This window comes from Humulus lupulus, chromosome 4 (assembly GCF_963169125.1).
Source record: "Humulus lupulus chromosome 4, drHumLupu1.1, whole genome shotgun sequence".
NCBI lineage: Eukaryota > Viridiplantae > Streptophyta > Magnoliopsida > Rosales > Cannabaceae > Humulus > Humulus lupulus.
In genome coordinates, this window is record NC_084796.1 from 123,167,998 (window position 1) to 123,184,669 (window position 16,672).

Consider the following 16,672-nt stretch of genomic DNA (forward strand, 5'->3'; position numbering starts at 1 on the left):
GGTCCTCCTGATATGGTGGCCACGTGACCATCTACCCATGGAGGCGTAGTTCTGGGAGGATATGGCATTTCCAGGCTTAGGTGCTTGCACTGTTGGGAACCCTAGGGGTCCTTTGCTCCCGAACCTGTATCGTACCCTCCCTGAGGAGGTCGGTACGATCTAGGTGCACCTGGGGCCTTAGGCTATCTGGGATCTACTGGCAGACCAGGAACCCATGTTGGCATCCTGACCAATTGGTGGAGATGCCCTAGTTTGATCAGGTTCTCAATCTCATCCTTCAGCTAACGACACTCTTCGGTCTTGTGAACTACGTCCTTTTGTTGGTGTCTCTCGAGTTCTTTCCCCCTTTAAACATGGAGGCTAGTTTCCGGTAATGGACTACGTGGTCTGTTGCTAGGTTGATATTTTCTCGAGTGTCCACTAGGTTTGTATATTCTGTGTATTGGGGCTCGTACCCCTTTTTTCCCTTCTTTGATGGGTTAGATCGGTTCTGACTCTTGCCCGATCTCTTTCCCTAAGAAGGGTTTATGCTTTCCTCACCTCCTCTGGCTTGAGGTAGTTGGACACCGCTGGGAGTGACACTGTACCCGGTGGGTGCGACTCCGTACCCAGAAAATGGGGCTGACGGAGCCGTAGCATACCTCGTCGAATTTGGTCTATAGACCGTCGCGGTCATGAATAGTATCCCAAGGGTCCCAGTGGATCCAGGTGACACTGTGGGTGCTGGGTAAATATTTCCTGGATACTGTAATCCGTATTCGGGGAATCTTTGTGCGGTTGACTGGATTGCTGGATGCCACCTAAAAGCCTGGATTCGGGCCTCTTTGCAGTTGATGAAACCTTGTGCCCTTGTGATAAATAGTTCAAGAGTGTCCTCCTTGTTGCATTGCATGTTGTCTCAGAGAGGGGATCCAGCTCTAATCCTGGACTGGAGTGCCACCAGGTGTAGTCTGTCATCCACCTTAGTTTTTGAGGCTTCCTCCGTAAATCGTTGGATGTACGCCCCGAGGGTCTCTGTGGGATCACTGCAAGAAAAAATGCTTTTAATAACACCAAAAATGTGTTATCAAAACATAGCATAACACTTTTTGATGTGTTAAGAACGACTATGTTATCGTAGGTCAAGGTACTTTACATAACACTTTATCATTGTTATACAGATGTGTTATTATACTGTCAATGATAACACACTTTTTGTGTTATTTTAATAAATAGATAAGTGTTTAATTATATTATTTATAGTCGATTATATAACACATTTCAATACTTATAAATTTGTGTTATACTACACTTTAGTATAACACATTTTTTGTGTTATACTACACTTTAGTATAACACTTTTTTTGTGTTATATAATGAAGTTTGCATAACAAAATTCTTTATATAAAAAGTGTTATTGTAATAGATATTATAACACAATTTTCGTATTATTTTAATATTTAGATAAGTTTAAATTCTCATTATATATTCATTTATATATCACTAATTTATTCTATTATATTTTAATTTTTTTTATATAATTAAAATTAGCTTTCTAATATATACTAGCATCATCAAATGAACTTGATTTTCAAATAATAAAAAGTAAAAACATTCAACATTGTATTAACAATCCACAAATTAGTTTAAAACATTCAACACCGTCATGAACAACAAAATGTTCTTTAAGTATTCAAGTAATCTTAAATATTTAACATATTGAAAAGTTACTACTTTCAGCACAAAATATTCTCCCCTGAGAGTGCATTTATGCCTAAGCTCCTAGTATTTTCCACATTAAAAAACAATAGTTGCAATGACTGTACAGTTGCAAGGAGAGGGTCAAGTGGTCAGCAATGACTGTACAGTTGCAAAGAATGGGTAGTAATCCTAGACACATTATAAATATTAGCCACATCCTCGACAGATTCCATGTCTATCATGCCACCAAAACGTGAATTGAGACAACAAAACTCCACTGTCGAGAGAAGCAACACAAGTAAAAGCTTTATTGCTATGTTAACCTCTGTAGTTGATGGCCTGAAGTCACACAGTACCTGAAGGCCAGAACCTGATGTTTTCAACAAATGTATGCAAACAGATAAGTTAAGGCTTTTACGTGCAGATCTCAAAAGAATCAGAAAGTAACATGTCCTAGATGACCCCAAGAAAAATCAAACAAGCCTATCAAGAAAAGAAACTCTTGGCAAATTTTTAAATAATCAAAACACAACAAATTGAAGATTCCCATTTGTGCCAATTCCAAAGTGCAAAAAATAGTTAACAGACCTTAAAGCCAATGTACAGTAAAACATATTTCAACAGAAAAATGCATGAATAGCCAAGCAGTAAAATAGTCACATGCCACTAGTTTTAACATCTATCTAGGAGGGCACAAATAAAGTAAGAAAGATTGGATTTTATAAGTAGAGGATGAAAATAGACAAGCCCAAGCCTCTATAATTAGTCATCCACATGCATACCATAATAGCTTAAACCAAACCACAAAAGGCAACATCAAACAAGAAGTTGTTTTCAAATCACTCCATGCATAAGAGCACTCTCCCAAAAAAAGGATGTAAAAATTAATCATCAAGACAGAAAGAAAGGAATAAATTTCTGATTAACATTCTAGACCTATCAAACATTTTTGTCTTTTTTAATAAAGGGGGTGAATTAAATAATACTAAGCTAACCTGGTTGGGCACGAAGATCTATAACATGCAGCTTTGATGTAATTTGGCGAGCATTAAAAGTCTTTGTTGCAAAGGAAATGAGAGTAGAAGGATTCTCATTCCCTGGAACCTGTATAAATTCCACAATCAATCAACAAATATCCATACCAAGTGCGATAAAAAACAAGAGAATTAAGAGAGATAAAGAGAGGGAGAATTTAATTTACGCACTTTAAATTGTGCAAAAGCAGCAGCATGAGCTTCCAGAGCTCGACTTCTCTGTTGTTCCACTGAAAAGAGTTGCATATTCCCTTTGACCAGATTTTGCCTCTGCAAACAGAGCTGAGAGATAAATCAAGTACAAGAAATAGGAAAATTAATGCTCAGAGTCTGCCAAGCAATCAATAAGGTATTAAAGCAAGTTACAGGAAAATTCAAAAGGACCATTTGGACAAGGCTCTTTGGCACTAACTAGTTACATGAGAAGCAGTCCCTTCTATTCCAACTACATGGATTACATCATTACAAATGTAATATATAAATACCAAGATCATCAAATATATTGCCTTGATGGGATACACTTATAATGCACATCACAACAAGTTTAGACAAAATCTCAAAGATTCTGCAATAGAACAATGCATATAAAGCATTACAGAACAACAAAATAAAAAAAATTATATTGTTTAAATTAAATTGTATTATTCAAACTCATTGGAAGAAGAAGTAACATCATAGAAAATACTATTTAACCTTAAATAGATAATTATCAACTGTATTAAGATGAAAGTATTAGAATTCAGCCCTGCTTTATCAAGGTGAGCATTACATAATTATCAGCTTTCATTGTTTAATATAAAACTGCATTTTTAATTTGTTTTGCTCATTCTACTCTCATGGCTTGCTAAACTTCTATGGTGTATAATTTTGATAAACTTCTTCATCAACAGAAGTTTAATGAAATTATACACCATAGAAGAATTCTACTATCATTTGAACTGGTTCCTAAATAATCTGAATTAGAAATTTAGTACTATAGTTCCGAGAGATGGAAATTAAGAGCTAGAGAGACTAAAACCAAAATTCAGGAATATGTTAAAACTGGGGAATGCAATCTTCAATCTGAGAATCAATCCAATTTAAATTTAGTAGTAATGAAATGTTTTCACTGCCATAATCATAGCTGCCACTAAAGCAGAAGATCATATTGACATAAGTAAGTTCATACAATAGATATTTATGCTGAAAAATCTCCAACTCTCTCAAAGTTCAAGTATTACTTGGACATTGTAATTTTCAGCAGGAAGAATTAAATAAATCTTCTATTAATGGCATGATAAAGTAGCAACTGTGAAGAATGTTTAAAGAGAGTTAAAGAGTTAGTTATGTAAGCTAATTCAGTGAGTGACAAAGAACTAGTGCAATAACAAAGTTTTATCGTGACACACAACTGCTTATAACAAGGCAGATGATAATAATATTAGGCCTTCTCTGAGGTTTAATTATTCCAGAAAAAATAAAAAGAACTAGTTACTAATTAGGCCTATTATTATTGGCTGAATATATGTCCAATAGGATTATAAGAAATGTACTAGGCATACTAAGTAATTATTATATATATTGGCTAGTGTTCTAAGGGAAGAGATATAAAAAAAAAGTTGATTATAAACAAGAGATGCAAGAGAGTAACTTTAATAAAAAGAGAAAATCGTATACAAAGTAATAACATGATATGCAAACTCCAACAAACAGTTATAAGAATTTCTCTAAGTGGATCAAAATTGAAAACAGCAGCTAAAAAATTCATCTTTTTTTTTCCAAATAAATTTCATTAAAGTTACAGTTGAGAACTCTAAGTATTGATTTAATCCTGCATAAGACTCCCCATTTCGTATATCACAGTCAACATGACTAAAGTGTAAATATTTAATCAAATGTACTTTGTACTTTTCACACTTGTGTTTATTTAGACATCACACGAACAAAGACAGCCAGAAATTTATAGAACATACCAGCAACATGAAAATAATGGGTTCAGTGAGGTTTTCCTGCTTTTCAAGTTTTTCAAGTTTTGACCCATGACCTCTCCGTGAGACCGAGCCATCCACGACCCTCCGCAAGCCCAAGCCCTCCAACCCCGTCCATAGCCCTATCTGCGAGCTGCATTTGGAGTCTTGATCAAGGTCCTAAAATATGCATACATAGAAAAACAGTACATTCATGCACAATTTTCAATAGAAATGAAAGAATATATATTGTACAATTTTCAATAGAAAGGAAAGAAAGAAAGAAAAACAACATTAGTCATACAACATTATTACCATTCGTTATCAATGAGAGTCAAAGCTTTTATGTACAACTTTTCTAGTAAACAAACTAAGTGAGCTTACTAAATATGGAAATAAGTAATCTAACATTACAACAAATCACATAAATGCCATAAGGTTTGCTGCATATTTATTCTTATGTGCCATTTGTTATATAGCATTGATTCATATTTTGACATGTGTCTTGTGCACCTCTTGTATTTACTATATAAATGCATTATAATCACTTAGTCATCACTAGGATTACCTTGCTTTCTTTTTTGTCCCCGGTCATGATGATAGAATAGCAACATGGTAGTAAGTACCTCAAAAAAATTCAAATTCAATGCTTAGCTATAACATCAAGAGAGAAATGGCATGCTCTTACAAGTAGCAAAGTTTGGTATGATAAATGAAGAACCACTAAAAGAAACATATTCAAACACAAAAATATGAATTACTTGAAATCGACTCAAGAAAACATATACAAAGCATTTTGAGAATTCTAAATCAAATACACAATTCATATGAAACACACATACCTCAACATTGTCTAAGACTATCATATACTCATTCTTCAAATTCAATTACAAAGGTTTTCCCCTACATTTAAAAATAACATTAATTATAGCCAACCAGAGAGAGAAATAATTTACTTTCATGCCAAGATCAAACATTGTCTAGTTGTTTGAGGCATTTTCTCAAACATCTAATGTGCATTAGATCTGAGAAACAGAGAATGATAAAAGAATGAAATTCCTAGTACTCATAAAGTCAACCTAAAATACTTATTAAATAAAAGCCTAAATACACATTCAAGCTGCATCAAAATTGGTATGATAAATGAAAGATCTACTATTACTTGTTCCTCAAAACTGTTTATTTTTACTGAAGTGTTTTGGCCACTAGCAATTTTAGTCTCTCGTATACCTTAATCACAATTGTTTGTTCCCCAGCGATTTGTTAGCAGATTGAAGTGGCAATATAACATCTAAAATTCCATCTTGGTAGCCTAAATAACATACTTCCTAGAATGGAAAAGAAAACAAAATTACACTAAAATTACAGAAGACTGAGCTAGATGATAGAGAGTATCACAAGTCACAAATGAAAAAGGCATTCAGATCTTTATTGTTTGTTCCTATGTGGACTTTATCTTTTTTGTTTTACAAACGGTTCCATCATCATTTATGTAAAAGCCTTAGATATGCTAGTCACCATGAACATCATATGTAGACCACAATTCAATAAAAAGGTAGAAGTAAAGTTTAAATTTATAAAAATCTGACAAAAAACTTACCAAATCTTCTGCATAGACACCCACAATATCATATGGTACTCTTGCTGGGTTTAACATAGGGCCCAATATATTAAATACAGTTTTTACTTTCAGCTTTTTCCTGACTGAGCGGACAACCTTCATTGTTTGATGATATATTGGAGGCATCATAAATCCAATGCCTGCCTCTTTCACACAGCTTGAAACTCCCTGTTATCAGGAGATAAATTGACCATATGATAATTAGTTCAGTTACACTCTTACAAGATGAGAAGCTATTGTTGACAAAGACATTGACAAATTTGAAATTGGTTTAGCATCTTATTAATCTACCAGCTTATTCATCTAAAACAAAAATTTACAGCACCAACCTCAAGTTCCAGGTCGATAACTATCCCCAACTCTTCTAATAGATCGACACTTCCACATCGGCCTCTATCTCATCTAGCCTCCTCTTTCATTAGATTTTATTCACAAATCAATCAATACAGAAATAAATCAAAACATATACCCATCATAATCAAATATTGTTCAATATTGTACATGTTATCCAAAAAGCAGGCACGGATGACGTGGCGAGTGATTTCTGGAGACGTGGCTAACACCTGGCAGAATTCTTATAGAGTACCGACCAGTAAAATATTGCAAGCATAGGCAGTTAAGTTTTTCCCACGACCAGCATGGTCGTACACTCCGCATATTTCAAGATAATTTTATAAAGATCTTAGTCAATCCCGAGATTGTCTCCAATAATTCCTGATTATCCGATTAATTAGGAAAGAATATCTGTAACAAATTAATGTAATCTTCCTTGAGCCTATAAATAGAGAAAGATAGCTCAAGGAAGGGACTTTTGGGCTGACTAATTTTCTGAGATTAGAGTTTGACGAGTGTATTAGAGCTATCATATTTGGTATATTGCTTTGTTCTTCAGAGGTTGGTGAAACTCATTGAACCCTAGTTCTTTGATCACTCCTTTCAAATATTATATCAATAACAGCTAAAGTGGACGTAGGTTATTACCAGATTCTGGGGCCGAACCACTATAAATTCTTGTGTGCTTTACTGTTTTTGTCATTACTCTCATTTGAAGGATTGGTTAACCACATGTTTAAGGAGTTGATAGGAGAAAACATGGAGGTGTATGTGGACGACATACTGGTAAAGTCGAAAAAAGCAGAAGGACATTTGAAGGATTTACAAGAATGTTTCGATGTGTTGAACAAGTACCAAATGAAATTAAATCCTCTCAAATGTTCCTTCGGAGTTGGATCATGGAAATTCTTGGGGTTTATTGTCAAATCAAGAGGAATCGAGGCCAACCCCGACAAGATAAAAGCCCTGATCGACATGAAATCGCCAGAGAAGATCAAGGATGTGCAAAGTTTAACTGGAATAATTGCCGCACTAAGTAGATTCATTTCCAAGTTGATGGATAAAAGCGTCCCTTTCTTCAATCTACTTAGAGGCAACAAGAAGTTTGAATGGACAGGAGACTGCGAGCAGGCCTTAAAGGCCCACATGGTACAGCCTCTTGTTTTATCGAAACCCATCGAAGGAGAAACTTTGTTCATCTACCTGGCGATCACCGAAGTTGCTGCTAGTACGGTACTAGTACGAGAAGAAGAAGGCATACAAAAGGCGCTTTACTATGTAAGCAAGAGGCTAATAGGAGCAGAGTTGAGGTATCCTCCCATCGAGAGGTTAGCCTATTGTTTAATCTTGGCCTCAAGGAAACTACGTCCTTACTTCCAAGCCCATCCCATTACAGTCTTAACTGACCAGCCCCTTCGGCAAGTCCTGCAAAAACCAGAGGCGGCTGAGCGTTTATTAAAATGGGCAGTCAAACTCGGGCAGTTCGATATTACATACTCACCACGAGCAGCAGTAAAAGGACAAGTCTTGGCTGATCTTATTGCCGAGTTCACTGAGCTCCCAGACAACGAGCAGTTCGAAGAGTCTAGTGCCCCTGAGCCCCAAGATGAAGCTCCTTCGTGGAGGTTATTCATGGATGGATCGTCCAACGAATCTCACGCAGTAGCGGGAGTGATATTGATGACGCCAGAAGGGCATCGATTTCACTGCGCTATTAGGTTCGACTTCACTGCGTCAAATAATGAAGCCGAATATGAGGCACTCCTTGCTGGGTTAAGATTGGCTAAAGACATGAGCATAAAGATGCTAGATATTTATAGTGATTCACAGCTGGTAGTGAATTAGGTCCTAGGGGAATATCAAGCACGAGGCCTCAAAATGGTGGACTACTTAAATAAAACTAAAGATCTGTTGGCTTAATTCGAGAAGTATACCCTCCAACAAAATCCTCGGGATTAGAATTCGAACGCAGATGCCTTAGCCAAACTCGCAAGCACGAAAGACGCTAACACTTTGAATATTGTGCCAGTAGAAAGATTGTGCGAGCCGAGCATACGAGCAGACAAAACTAATATGGAAATCCGGATGGAGGATACATGGATGGCACCATACTTGGAGTATCTCACGAATGGTGTACTACTAGCAGATAGAAACAAAGCCAGAACTCTTCAACGACAGGCTGCTAGGTATATACTGGTTGATGGTGTTCTTTACCGAAGAGGATATTCCATGCCACTGCTCAGATGTATTACACTGGAAAAGTCTAAAGAGCTAATGAAGGAAGTACATGAAGGCTTCTGCAGGGATCACGCTGGGGGGCAGAGCTTGTCAAAAAAGATTCTAAGGCAGGGCTATTTCTGGCCGACTATGAACGAAGTCTGAATGGAGTTTGTGCAAAGATGCGATAAGTGTCAGGGATTTTCCAAGATCCCACGCGCAGCTCCCAACGAGTTAAAGCAGATGCAGAGTCCTTGGCCTTTCGCAGTATGGGGTATAGACTTGATTGGATCCCTACCAACGGGAAAAGGCGGAGTGAAGTACGCAGTCATAGCAGTCGACTACTTCACCAAATGGGACGAAGCTGAGCCGCTTGCTACCATAATGACCAAGAAAGTTTTGGACTTTGTCATCAAGAACATTGTTTGCCGATATGGTTTGCCTCGAAAAATTGTCTCAGACAATGGCACCTAGTTTGACAGTGACTTGTTCACAGACTTCTGCGAAAGACATGGAGTCATCAAAAGCTTTTCTTCAGTCGCGCATCCACAAGCAAATGGGCAAGTTGAAGTAGTGAATAAAATGCTTAAGGACACCCTGAAGAAAAGGCTCGAAGATGCTAAAGGAGCATGGCCATAACAGTTGCCCGAAGTCCTCTGGTCGTATAGAAATTCTCATCGAATAGCGACAGGTCATACCCCGTTTTCCTTAGCATACGGGTATAAAGCTATGTTGCCTATCGAGTTAGATCCCCCCTCACACCGACGAATTACATACGACCAGGACCAGAATAGCTAACTGATGATGGAGTCCCTAGACTCACTTGAAGAGAAACGGGAAAGAGCCCAACTCCGAGTAGCTGCGTACCAGCAAAAGGTCGCCAGGTATTTTAACTCGAAAGTGAAAGAAAGGAAATTCAACGTCGGAGATCTAGTACTACGACGAGTTTTCTTAAACACCCACGACCCAACTGCTGGAGTGCTCAGTCCAAACTAGGAAGGACCTTACTAGATTGAGGAAGTCCTTCATCCAGGCACCTACAAGCTTGCATGCTTAAATTGAGATCTCGTTCCACGCTATTGGAACGGAGAACACCTGCGCAAGTATTATCAATAAACAGTCCTTTTTAAAGGACTGGCTTGTATTAATTTGTACTTTTTACAAATTTCGAAAAAGGGTTAGCCACGTTGTATGGCTAATCGCTTATAAGTGTAAGATCTTTTTAAGATCACTCGTAAAGACATGTTTAGTCCATTTTTAATACGAGATTATAAGGGATTGTGTGCAACCAGTCATTCTTGCCAACCTTTGTAAATTTATTTTTACAAGTATTTGTTCATTACGTGTGTTGTTTTTCTGTATTATAAGTGTTACGTTTCCTACCGAGCAGTAATGTTCGCATAGGTCGTGGTCAAGGCAAGTTACCAAGGACCTAAAGCTCCTCGATCACTTGGGGGCATATAAGGTACATCGATAGGAAAGCATACCAAGAGGTATGTAAACACATGAACAAAATGAGTGAAAGCATGCTACGATACTTAGAGTATTTTTAAAAATTTATATTTTGTTAAATCAAGCCAAAGTACTATGCTAAGTTCGGTCATGCGAACAGATGTTATAATAGATAGAAATATTATAATATCAAAAGGCATTCTTTTACACCATGAGCAGTACTGCTTGAATGTAATTATTTAAAGTAATAAGAAAGTTTCCTGCCCATGCAGCAAATTTAAAAATAAAAATTTAGTCTTTACATCACGACCCGTGGGTCGTGTAATTAAAGAAAAGAAAAAGAATAAAAAAGTTTAAGGAGCATTAGGAGCAGGAGGGTCTTGCTCAGCATTCTGGTTGGCCGCATCCTCGACAACTTCTCCTCCCTTTGCTCTGGCAGCTGGCTGAATGCTGGGGGAAGCAGGAACTCTGGCTCTTTCTTCTTCCGCAGCCAATCAAGCAGTACAGCGGGGTAACTTAGCATTCCTGGCATCCTCTGGAAGGTAGTTGAAGTTGGCACTCCGGTTGTGTTTCCAAAAGTCGTAGAAACACCAAAGTGTCGCATTATTGTACCTCTCCAGATATTTAGCATTGGTGAGCTTCAGCTGCTCCACCTGGCTCTCAAGAACCGCTATGGTCTTGTCCTTAGCAAGGTGCTCCTCCTTAAGTCTCTTGACTTCATGATATTGGATCCGACTGGACTCCTGGAAATCGTCCTTCTACTTCTTCAAAGCTACCTGAGAAGCTTCATTCTCTGCCAGCTTTGCCACCAAAGCATCCTTCTGCTGGGTGACCACCTCTAACTCCCCAGAATGCCTGGCCTCTGTAGCCTGAAGCTCCTCAATGACTTTCACCTGAAACTCCTCGACGGCCTTTGCCCGAGCCTGCTCGATAGTAGCAGTGGCACGGGTATGAGCGGCAGTTATTGTCAGCATGGTCTGCAATCAAGGAATAAAAGTTAGACTATATTACAAGAAGGAAAAGTAAAGACCAAGAGGAAGAATACTTACATTGGCCACTTCGTTAAGAGCCCTATTAAGGATCTGATCGACCCCCAGGCTCTCAGCTTTAGCCATTGCTTCTCTGCAACGTTCATGCTTCAAGATATGAGCAAGGCAATCTTTAGCTAATCGCAGGGAGCGGTTCGAGAGTTTGGTCCCAGTAAGTTCTACTTGTAGGGTCTGTTCTCTTCGGGCCGCAGGCGAAGGGTTGGCAGCAGGGGCAGTCTCCTTTTCAGCAGGAGCAGAAGGCTGGGCAGAAGGTTGGCCAGTAGGTCCGTCCTTGAAAGGATCATCTGTTCGACCCTTCTTGGCCAAGGGTGCTTGGCTTGATTCTCCATTATGCCTCCTAGCTGATTTCCGTCGAACCAGGGGGACCTCCTCTTCCTCCTGGGTCTGATACAAATCGAAAACATTGGGCAAAGCCATCTCTACAGATAAAGAAAAACATGCCGACAGTAAGACAAAGGCGGATAAAAAATCATGGAAAATCATAAAAGAGGTCACAAAGTTTAATACCCGAGCTACAACTACTGGTCGCTATACTACTGACTCTTTTAGTCATACACTCACTATCTGGCACGAAGAAGTCTGGCCCTAGATTTGGAGTATACGTAAAATTTCCATCCCCATCAAACAAGTGACAGGGAATTGGCAAGCTATTTAAAAGAAAGATAACAATATTGTTTTCGTCTGAGGATTCATCTAGGTATATGACAGACTTTGTTGCCTTTTGTTTCCCCTTGCCTTGGGGCACAGAAGGCCTCTCTGCTGAAGGGACGCCAGTGGGTTCCCTGATCGTAACCCCCGTTGGCCTCCTTTGGGGAGGAGACGCTGGAGGTTGCAGCTCGGGATCCCCCTCGGTCATGGCATCTGCCACCACGGGTCCTCTTGTTTCATGGCGAGAAGCCAGGAGGCCAGATAGCCTCAGATTTTCATGAGTGACCAGGGACTTAATGCTTTTTTCAACGTCTGCCATCCTGGCAAGTGCGTTGGACCTCAACACCATGTCTGGTGTTGGGTTCAGAGGTAACCATGGTCCTGAAAGGCACAATATACTTTAGAGAAGTGCAGAAGAGTTTGCTAAAGAAAAGTATCAACCAGTGAAAGTAGCATTTACCTCCTCGAGCGAAGGCCAGGTTGTTCGTAGTCATGTCTGGCGTGAGGAGGTACTCTCTATTGTACTGCCCCACGTTGGAAATATGAGTAGTGTCACTCAGGAACGTTCGGCTTGTTTCCTGGTGACAGAGATGAAAAAATCCCGTCCCGTATTGTTGAGGGTTGGACTTAAGGTCAAAGAAGAAGTTGACCTCATGAGGAGTGGGTTCTGGCCATTTCTTGAGTTTATAAAGGATAAAGAGTGCGACCAACATTCTATATCCGTTTGGGGTAATTTGAAAGGGGGCAACACCAAAGTAGTTGGCCACCCCCTGGTAGAATGGATGTAGAGGGAGGATAGACTCCACCTCTATGTGATATCTAGACCAAGCGCTATAGACGCCCCCAGGCAGGTTAGCTCTTTGGTCAGCAACAAGGATTGTGAGATTAACCCCGGTAAGAGGATACTTCCTACGATAATTGGCAAGCATCCGAGGAGTATCCTGGTTGGTAGGAGAGAGATACCACTCGACATCAGGAAGGTTTTGATGCCGAGGGCGAGACCTGACTTGAATACGAGGGTCTGGGGCAGCATTTTCTCGACCACTGGTCGAGGGAACCTTAGCCTGCAAATCAGGTTGAGCAGGAGAATTTGGATTGTTTTCAGGGTTTGGTTTTTTTTGGCCGGGAGACTTAGAACGGGCCATTTGAGGTGGTGATGGTTGAGGTCTAGAAGAAACTCTAGAAAATGGAATCTCGTGAACTCAGTCGATCGGTTGTTCTTTGGCTTCAAGTAGTTGTGCAAGAAGATCGTCGTCGATGGACCGCTCACCTCCCCACAAATCTAGCATTAAAATCTACGAACAGAAGAATGGGGAGGTGAGGAAGAAGAATTTTGAAAGTTTTTTTAGAATAACGCTGGTCGAGTATAAAAGTTAAGCTTTTATACAATAGCATTCTAACAAAATACTAAATTTTTCGCACGAACAGTTTGAGAAACAGATCAAAAACAGATCAAAAAACTTTTTCAACTCCTTTTAGGGCGGGAAAAACTTGGTTTTTCAACTGGCATAAAAATCGAATTTTTACTTTGGTTTTACGTCCTAAAGTAGTGATCTCTACTATCAAACTAACTCGTGACTCCTTAATGGTAGAAAAAATATCATCCTATACAGTATCACCCACAAAACCCCCTACTGACATGCATCTCAACCCAGAAACAAAGGAACTCAACAGTCAATCCACAGAAGCATGCACGACAAAAATATAGAGCATAAAAGTTCTAAGACTTACCAGGAAAAAGATCGTGGAGATTTGGGAGAGTTTTCGAGGGTCGGAGAACTCACGGACTGAATCTTGAAACGCTGAAAGACGATCTCTAGAAGAAAATAGAAGCTCTGATTTTAGGGTTTCTTGAAAGAGTAATAGCTTGCGTAAAAATGAAAAGAAGACTTTGGAGAGACTATATATGTATTTTTTTTTCTGTGGCATTAAAAGGGAGTAATCATCAGTTTCCTCTTTTTCGAAGCATTGGGAAGGGTGATAGCCGTCGAAAGGTTACTTGGGTGCCGAAAAGCCGTGATTAGACAATGGTAGGTTACTTTTCCCAAGATTGCACATATTATTCTGACAGGTCTGGTGGGGTAACTGGAGGGTCGTTTCCTTAAAAGTTTATTCATTGCTCGTAATAAATAAACTTGGGGGGCAAATGTTATCCAAAAAGCAAGCATGGATGATGTGGCGAGTGATTTCTGGACACGTGGCTGACACCTGGCAGAATTCTATTAGAGTATCGACCAGTAAAATATTGCAAGCATAGGCAGTTAAGTTTTTCCCACGACCAGCATGGTCGTACACTCCGCATATTTCAAGATAATTTTATAAAGATGTTAGTCAATCCTGAGATTGTCTCCAATAATTCCTGATTATTCGATTAATTAGGAAAGAATATCTGTAACAAATTAATGTAATCTTCCTTGAGCCTATAAATAGAGAAAGATAACACAAGGAAGGGACTTTTGGGCTTTCTAATTATTTGAGATTAGAGTTTTACGAGTGTATTAGAGCTATCATATTTGGTATATTGCTTTGTTCTTCAGAGGTTGGTGAAACTCATTGAACCCTAGTTCTTTGATCACTCCTTTCAAATATTATATCAATAACAACTCAAGTGGACGTAGGTTATTACCAGATTCTGGGGCCGAACCACTATAAATTCTTGTGTGCTTTACTGTTTTTGTCATTAATCTCATTTCAACATATCTGTCCACATCAAGCAATTTTGACTCCGTGTCATATGACCAAAATCAGGGTCAACATTTTGTTGCTTTCATTGAGAGCTTGATACAATATTGTTGAAATATCAATGGTGAAAACAACCAAGAAGACTGGACAGGCGGCTAGCACTGCACCATCTCAGCCGCCTCCTCTTCCACCAAACGTGACCAAAAATGAGCCACATTTGGAATTCGATGAGGAAGAGCAGGATGAACTGGCCAATCTGAGGGCCAGCCAGGAAAGTGCTACCGAGATTATGGCATGACAACAACAAGAGATTGAGCAACAACACGTGGAACTGAGTGAAAGGCAGACAGAGATGGACCGTCGCCAGAGGGAGGCCATGGCAGCCCTCGAAGCAGCCCTACAGCTGGCTAGGAATTAGGTTGCACCTGCTTCGCAGCCTGATCAACCTACAAATGGGCCGCCCTAAAGGGGTCCCAATCCTAGCTCACCGATCCTAGCCCGCCTGATCAACGTACAAATAGGCCGCCCCGAAGGCCCGAGCAGCCACCGATGCCTCAGGACGATGTCTCGCTAATGTACCATGAGGCATAACCTCAATCCCAGGCTGGTTGCGGTAATCCCCCGCAGCCAAGGCAGAATAGGGCCGGGCAGCCGCCCCGCTGTCCTAGACGCCAAAGGGGCGCAGAGCCAAACCCTCTGAGCAGAGGACAGCGTCCTTCTGGCAACAGAAGGAACTCAAAGACAGGCTCTGCGGTTCAGGGCCCCCCTGTAACGACCCAAATTCAGTGTTAAGGCTTAGGGCCTGGAGTAGTATGCCTGGAGGGCATAATGGGATTTGGTGTGTGTGTCTTTATTGAGATTAATGCATGATTACAATTATTGCACGTTATGTGATTATTTGATTATTTGAGATACATGACTATGTGAATTAGTATGCATGTAGACCTGATTGTCTTAGAATGAGCATGATTGTAATCTGGCCATGTTAGGGCATATCTGTGATAATTATACTATGTGAATTGTGCCATGTGAGTGTGGTGTTATTATCAGGATGCACGTATCGAGACGATCCTAGTGAGCCAATTAGTCTATAAGTCACAACGGGATGTTGTACCCGGCTCGGGAGGAGCCTAGGGGTACTTCGGGAATCTTATAAGTTGAGTTGAGAATGAGTGATTAGTTATTGGTATTTTGGTAACCATTTGTAACTGCTGTGGGTAACAAGTTTTAAGATAGAAAGTGATAGAATTGAAATGAAAGTGTAAAGACTTAAGTGCCCTTGAAGGTTTAGCTAAGGAGGGATTATTAGGAAGGGGTAAATTGGTCTTTTGGCAAGGCAAATAGGCAAGTTTCAGCTGGGTATATGGGGTATACGGTTTGGGCATTGGATCATTTAGTGTCTTGATAAAAATTATAAGAGAAGGAAAAGAAGAGGAGAGAAAGGCTAGGGCAAGAAGAAGAAAGAAGAAGAGGTGTTGAAGGGGGCTGAAGTGGGAAGCTTAGGAGGGGATCAAGGAACTTTTAGGGTGGATTCTACTCTTGAGGTAAGGATCTTATGTTTATTTAAGTTTGTTTTCTGTGTTGATTTGAGGAATGTAATGCTTGAGTTAGGATTTTCATGGGTTTTGTTTGAGTTACTGAATTTGAAGATCAAAGGTTTGGATCTTGGGTGTGTTGAGGTTTTGATCTTGTTTCTAAGTGTCTATAGGTTATTAGATTGTTCATATGAAGTGTGGAATTGAGTTTGGGGTTGAGATATGTGTTTGAGATGGTTTAAGGTGAGGTTTAGAGAGTAAAATGGTGGTTTTTTTTCTGGGTTCGAAGGGTCGGGCCGCGGCATGGTTCTTAGTGAGCCGCGGCCCTTCGAAGAAGTTGTTTGTTGATGGAGAAGGGCGGGCCGCGGCATGGCCCAAGCAATGCCGCAGCCCTTACCTGTTTTTGGGCCTTTGGGGGTTCTGTTTGGGGGCCATGCTGCGGCATGGGTGGCCTATGCCGCGGCGCTTAAGAGAT

At 39.9% G+C, this 16,672-nt stretch overlaps 1 protein-coding gene and 1 long non-coding RNA gene across 2 annotated transcripts; both read right to left on the minus strand.

Annotated features, from left to right (window-relative positions):
- Positions 1 to 2,674: 2,674 nt before the first annotated feature.
- LOC133829150 (uncharacterized) lies at positions 2,675 to 4,769 on the minus strand. The gene is made up of 3 exons (XR_009891574.1): positions 4,667 to 4,769; positions 2,886 to 2,984; positions 2,675 to 2,784 (listed from the first exon to the last, which is right to left on the minus strand). It is a non-coding gene; the product is annotated as an uncharacterized LOC133829150 (long non-coding RNA).
- A 1,126-nt stretch (positions 4,770 to 5,895) lies between these two features.
- LOC133832521 (uncharacterized) lies at positions 5,896 to 11,749 on the minus strand. Its single transcript, XM_062262856.1, has 4 exons — positions 11,333 to 11,749; positions 11,060 to 11,260; positions 6,261 to 6,449; positions 5,896 to 5,988 (listed from the first exon to the last, which is right to left on the minus strand). The coding sequence occupies exons 1-4, from the start codon at positions 11,747 to 11,749 to the stop codon at positions 5,896 to 5,898; spliced, it is 900 nt and encodes a 299-aa protein (XP_062118840.1).
- Positions 11,750 to 16,672: the final 4,923 nt, after the last annotated feature.

Bases quoted from the DNA above. Each gene is read 5' to 3' on its own strand.
- LOC133832521 (XM_062262856.1), bottom strand. From the start codon at position 11,749: ATGGCTTTGCCCAATGTTTTCGATTTGTATCAGACCCAGGAGGAAGAG. The intron at 11,261-11,332 runs GTAAGTATTCTT...CCTTGATTGCAG, and splicing joins CTCTTAACGAAGTGGCCAAT to ACCATGCTGACAATAACTGC. The intron at 6,450-11,059 runs GTAGCTTTGAAG...TCCTGATAACAG, and splicing joins CAGAGAATGAAGCTTCTCAG to GGAGTTTCAAGCTGTGTGAA.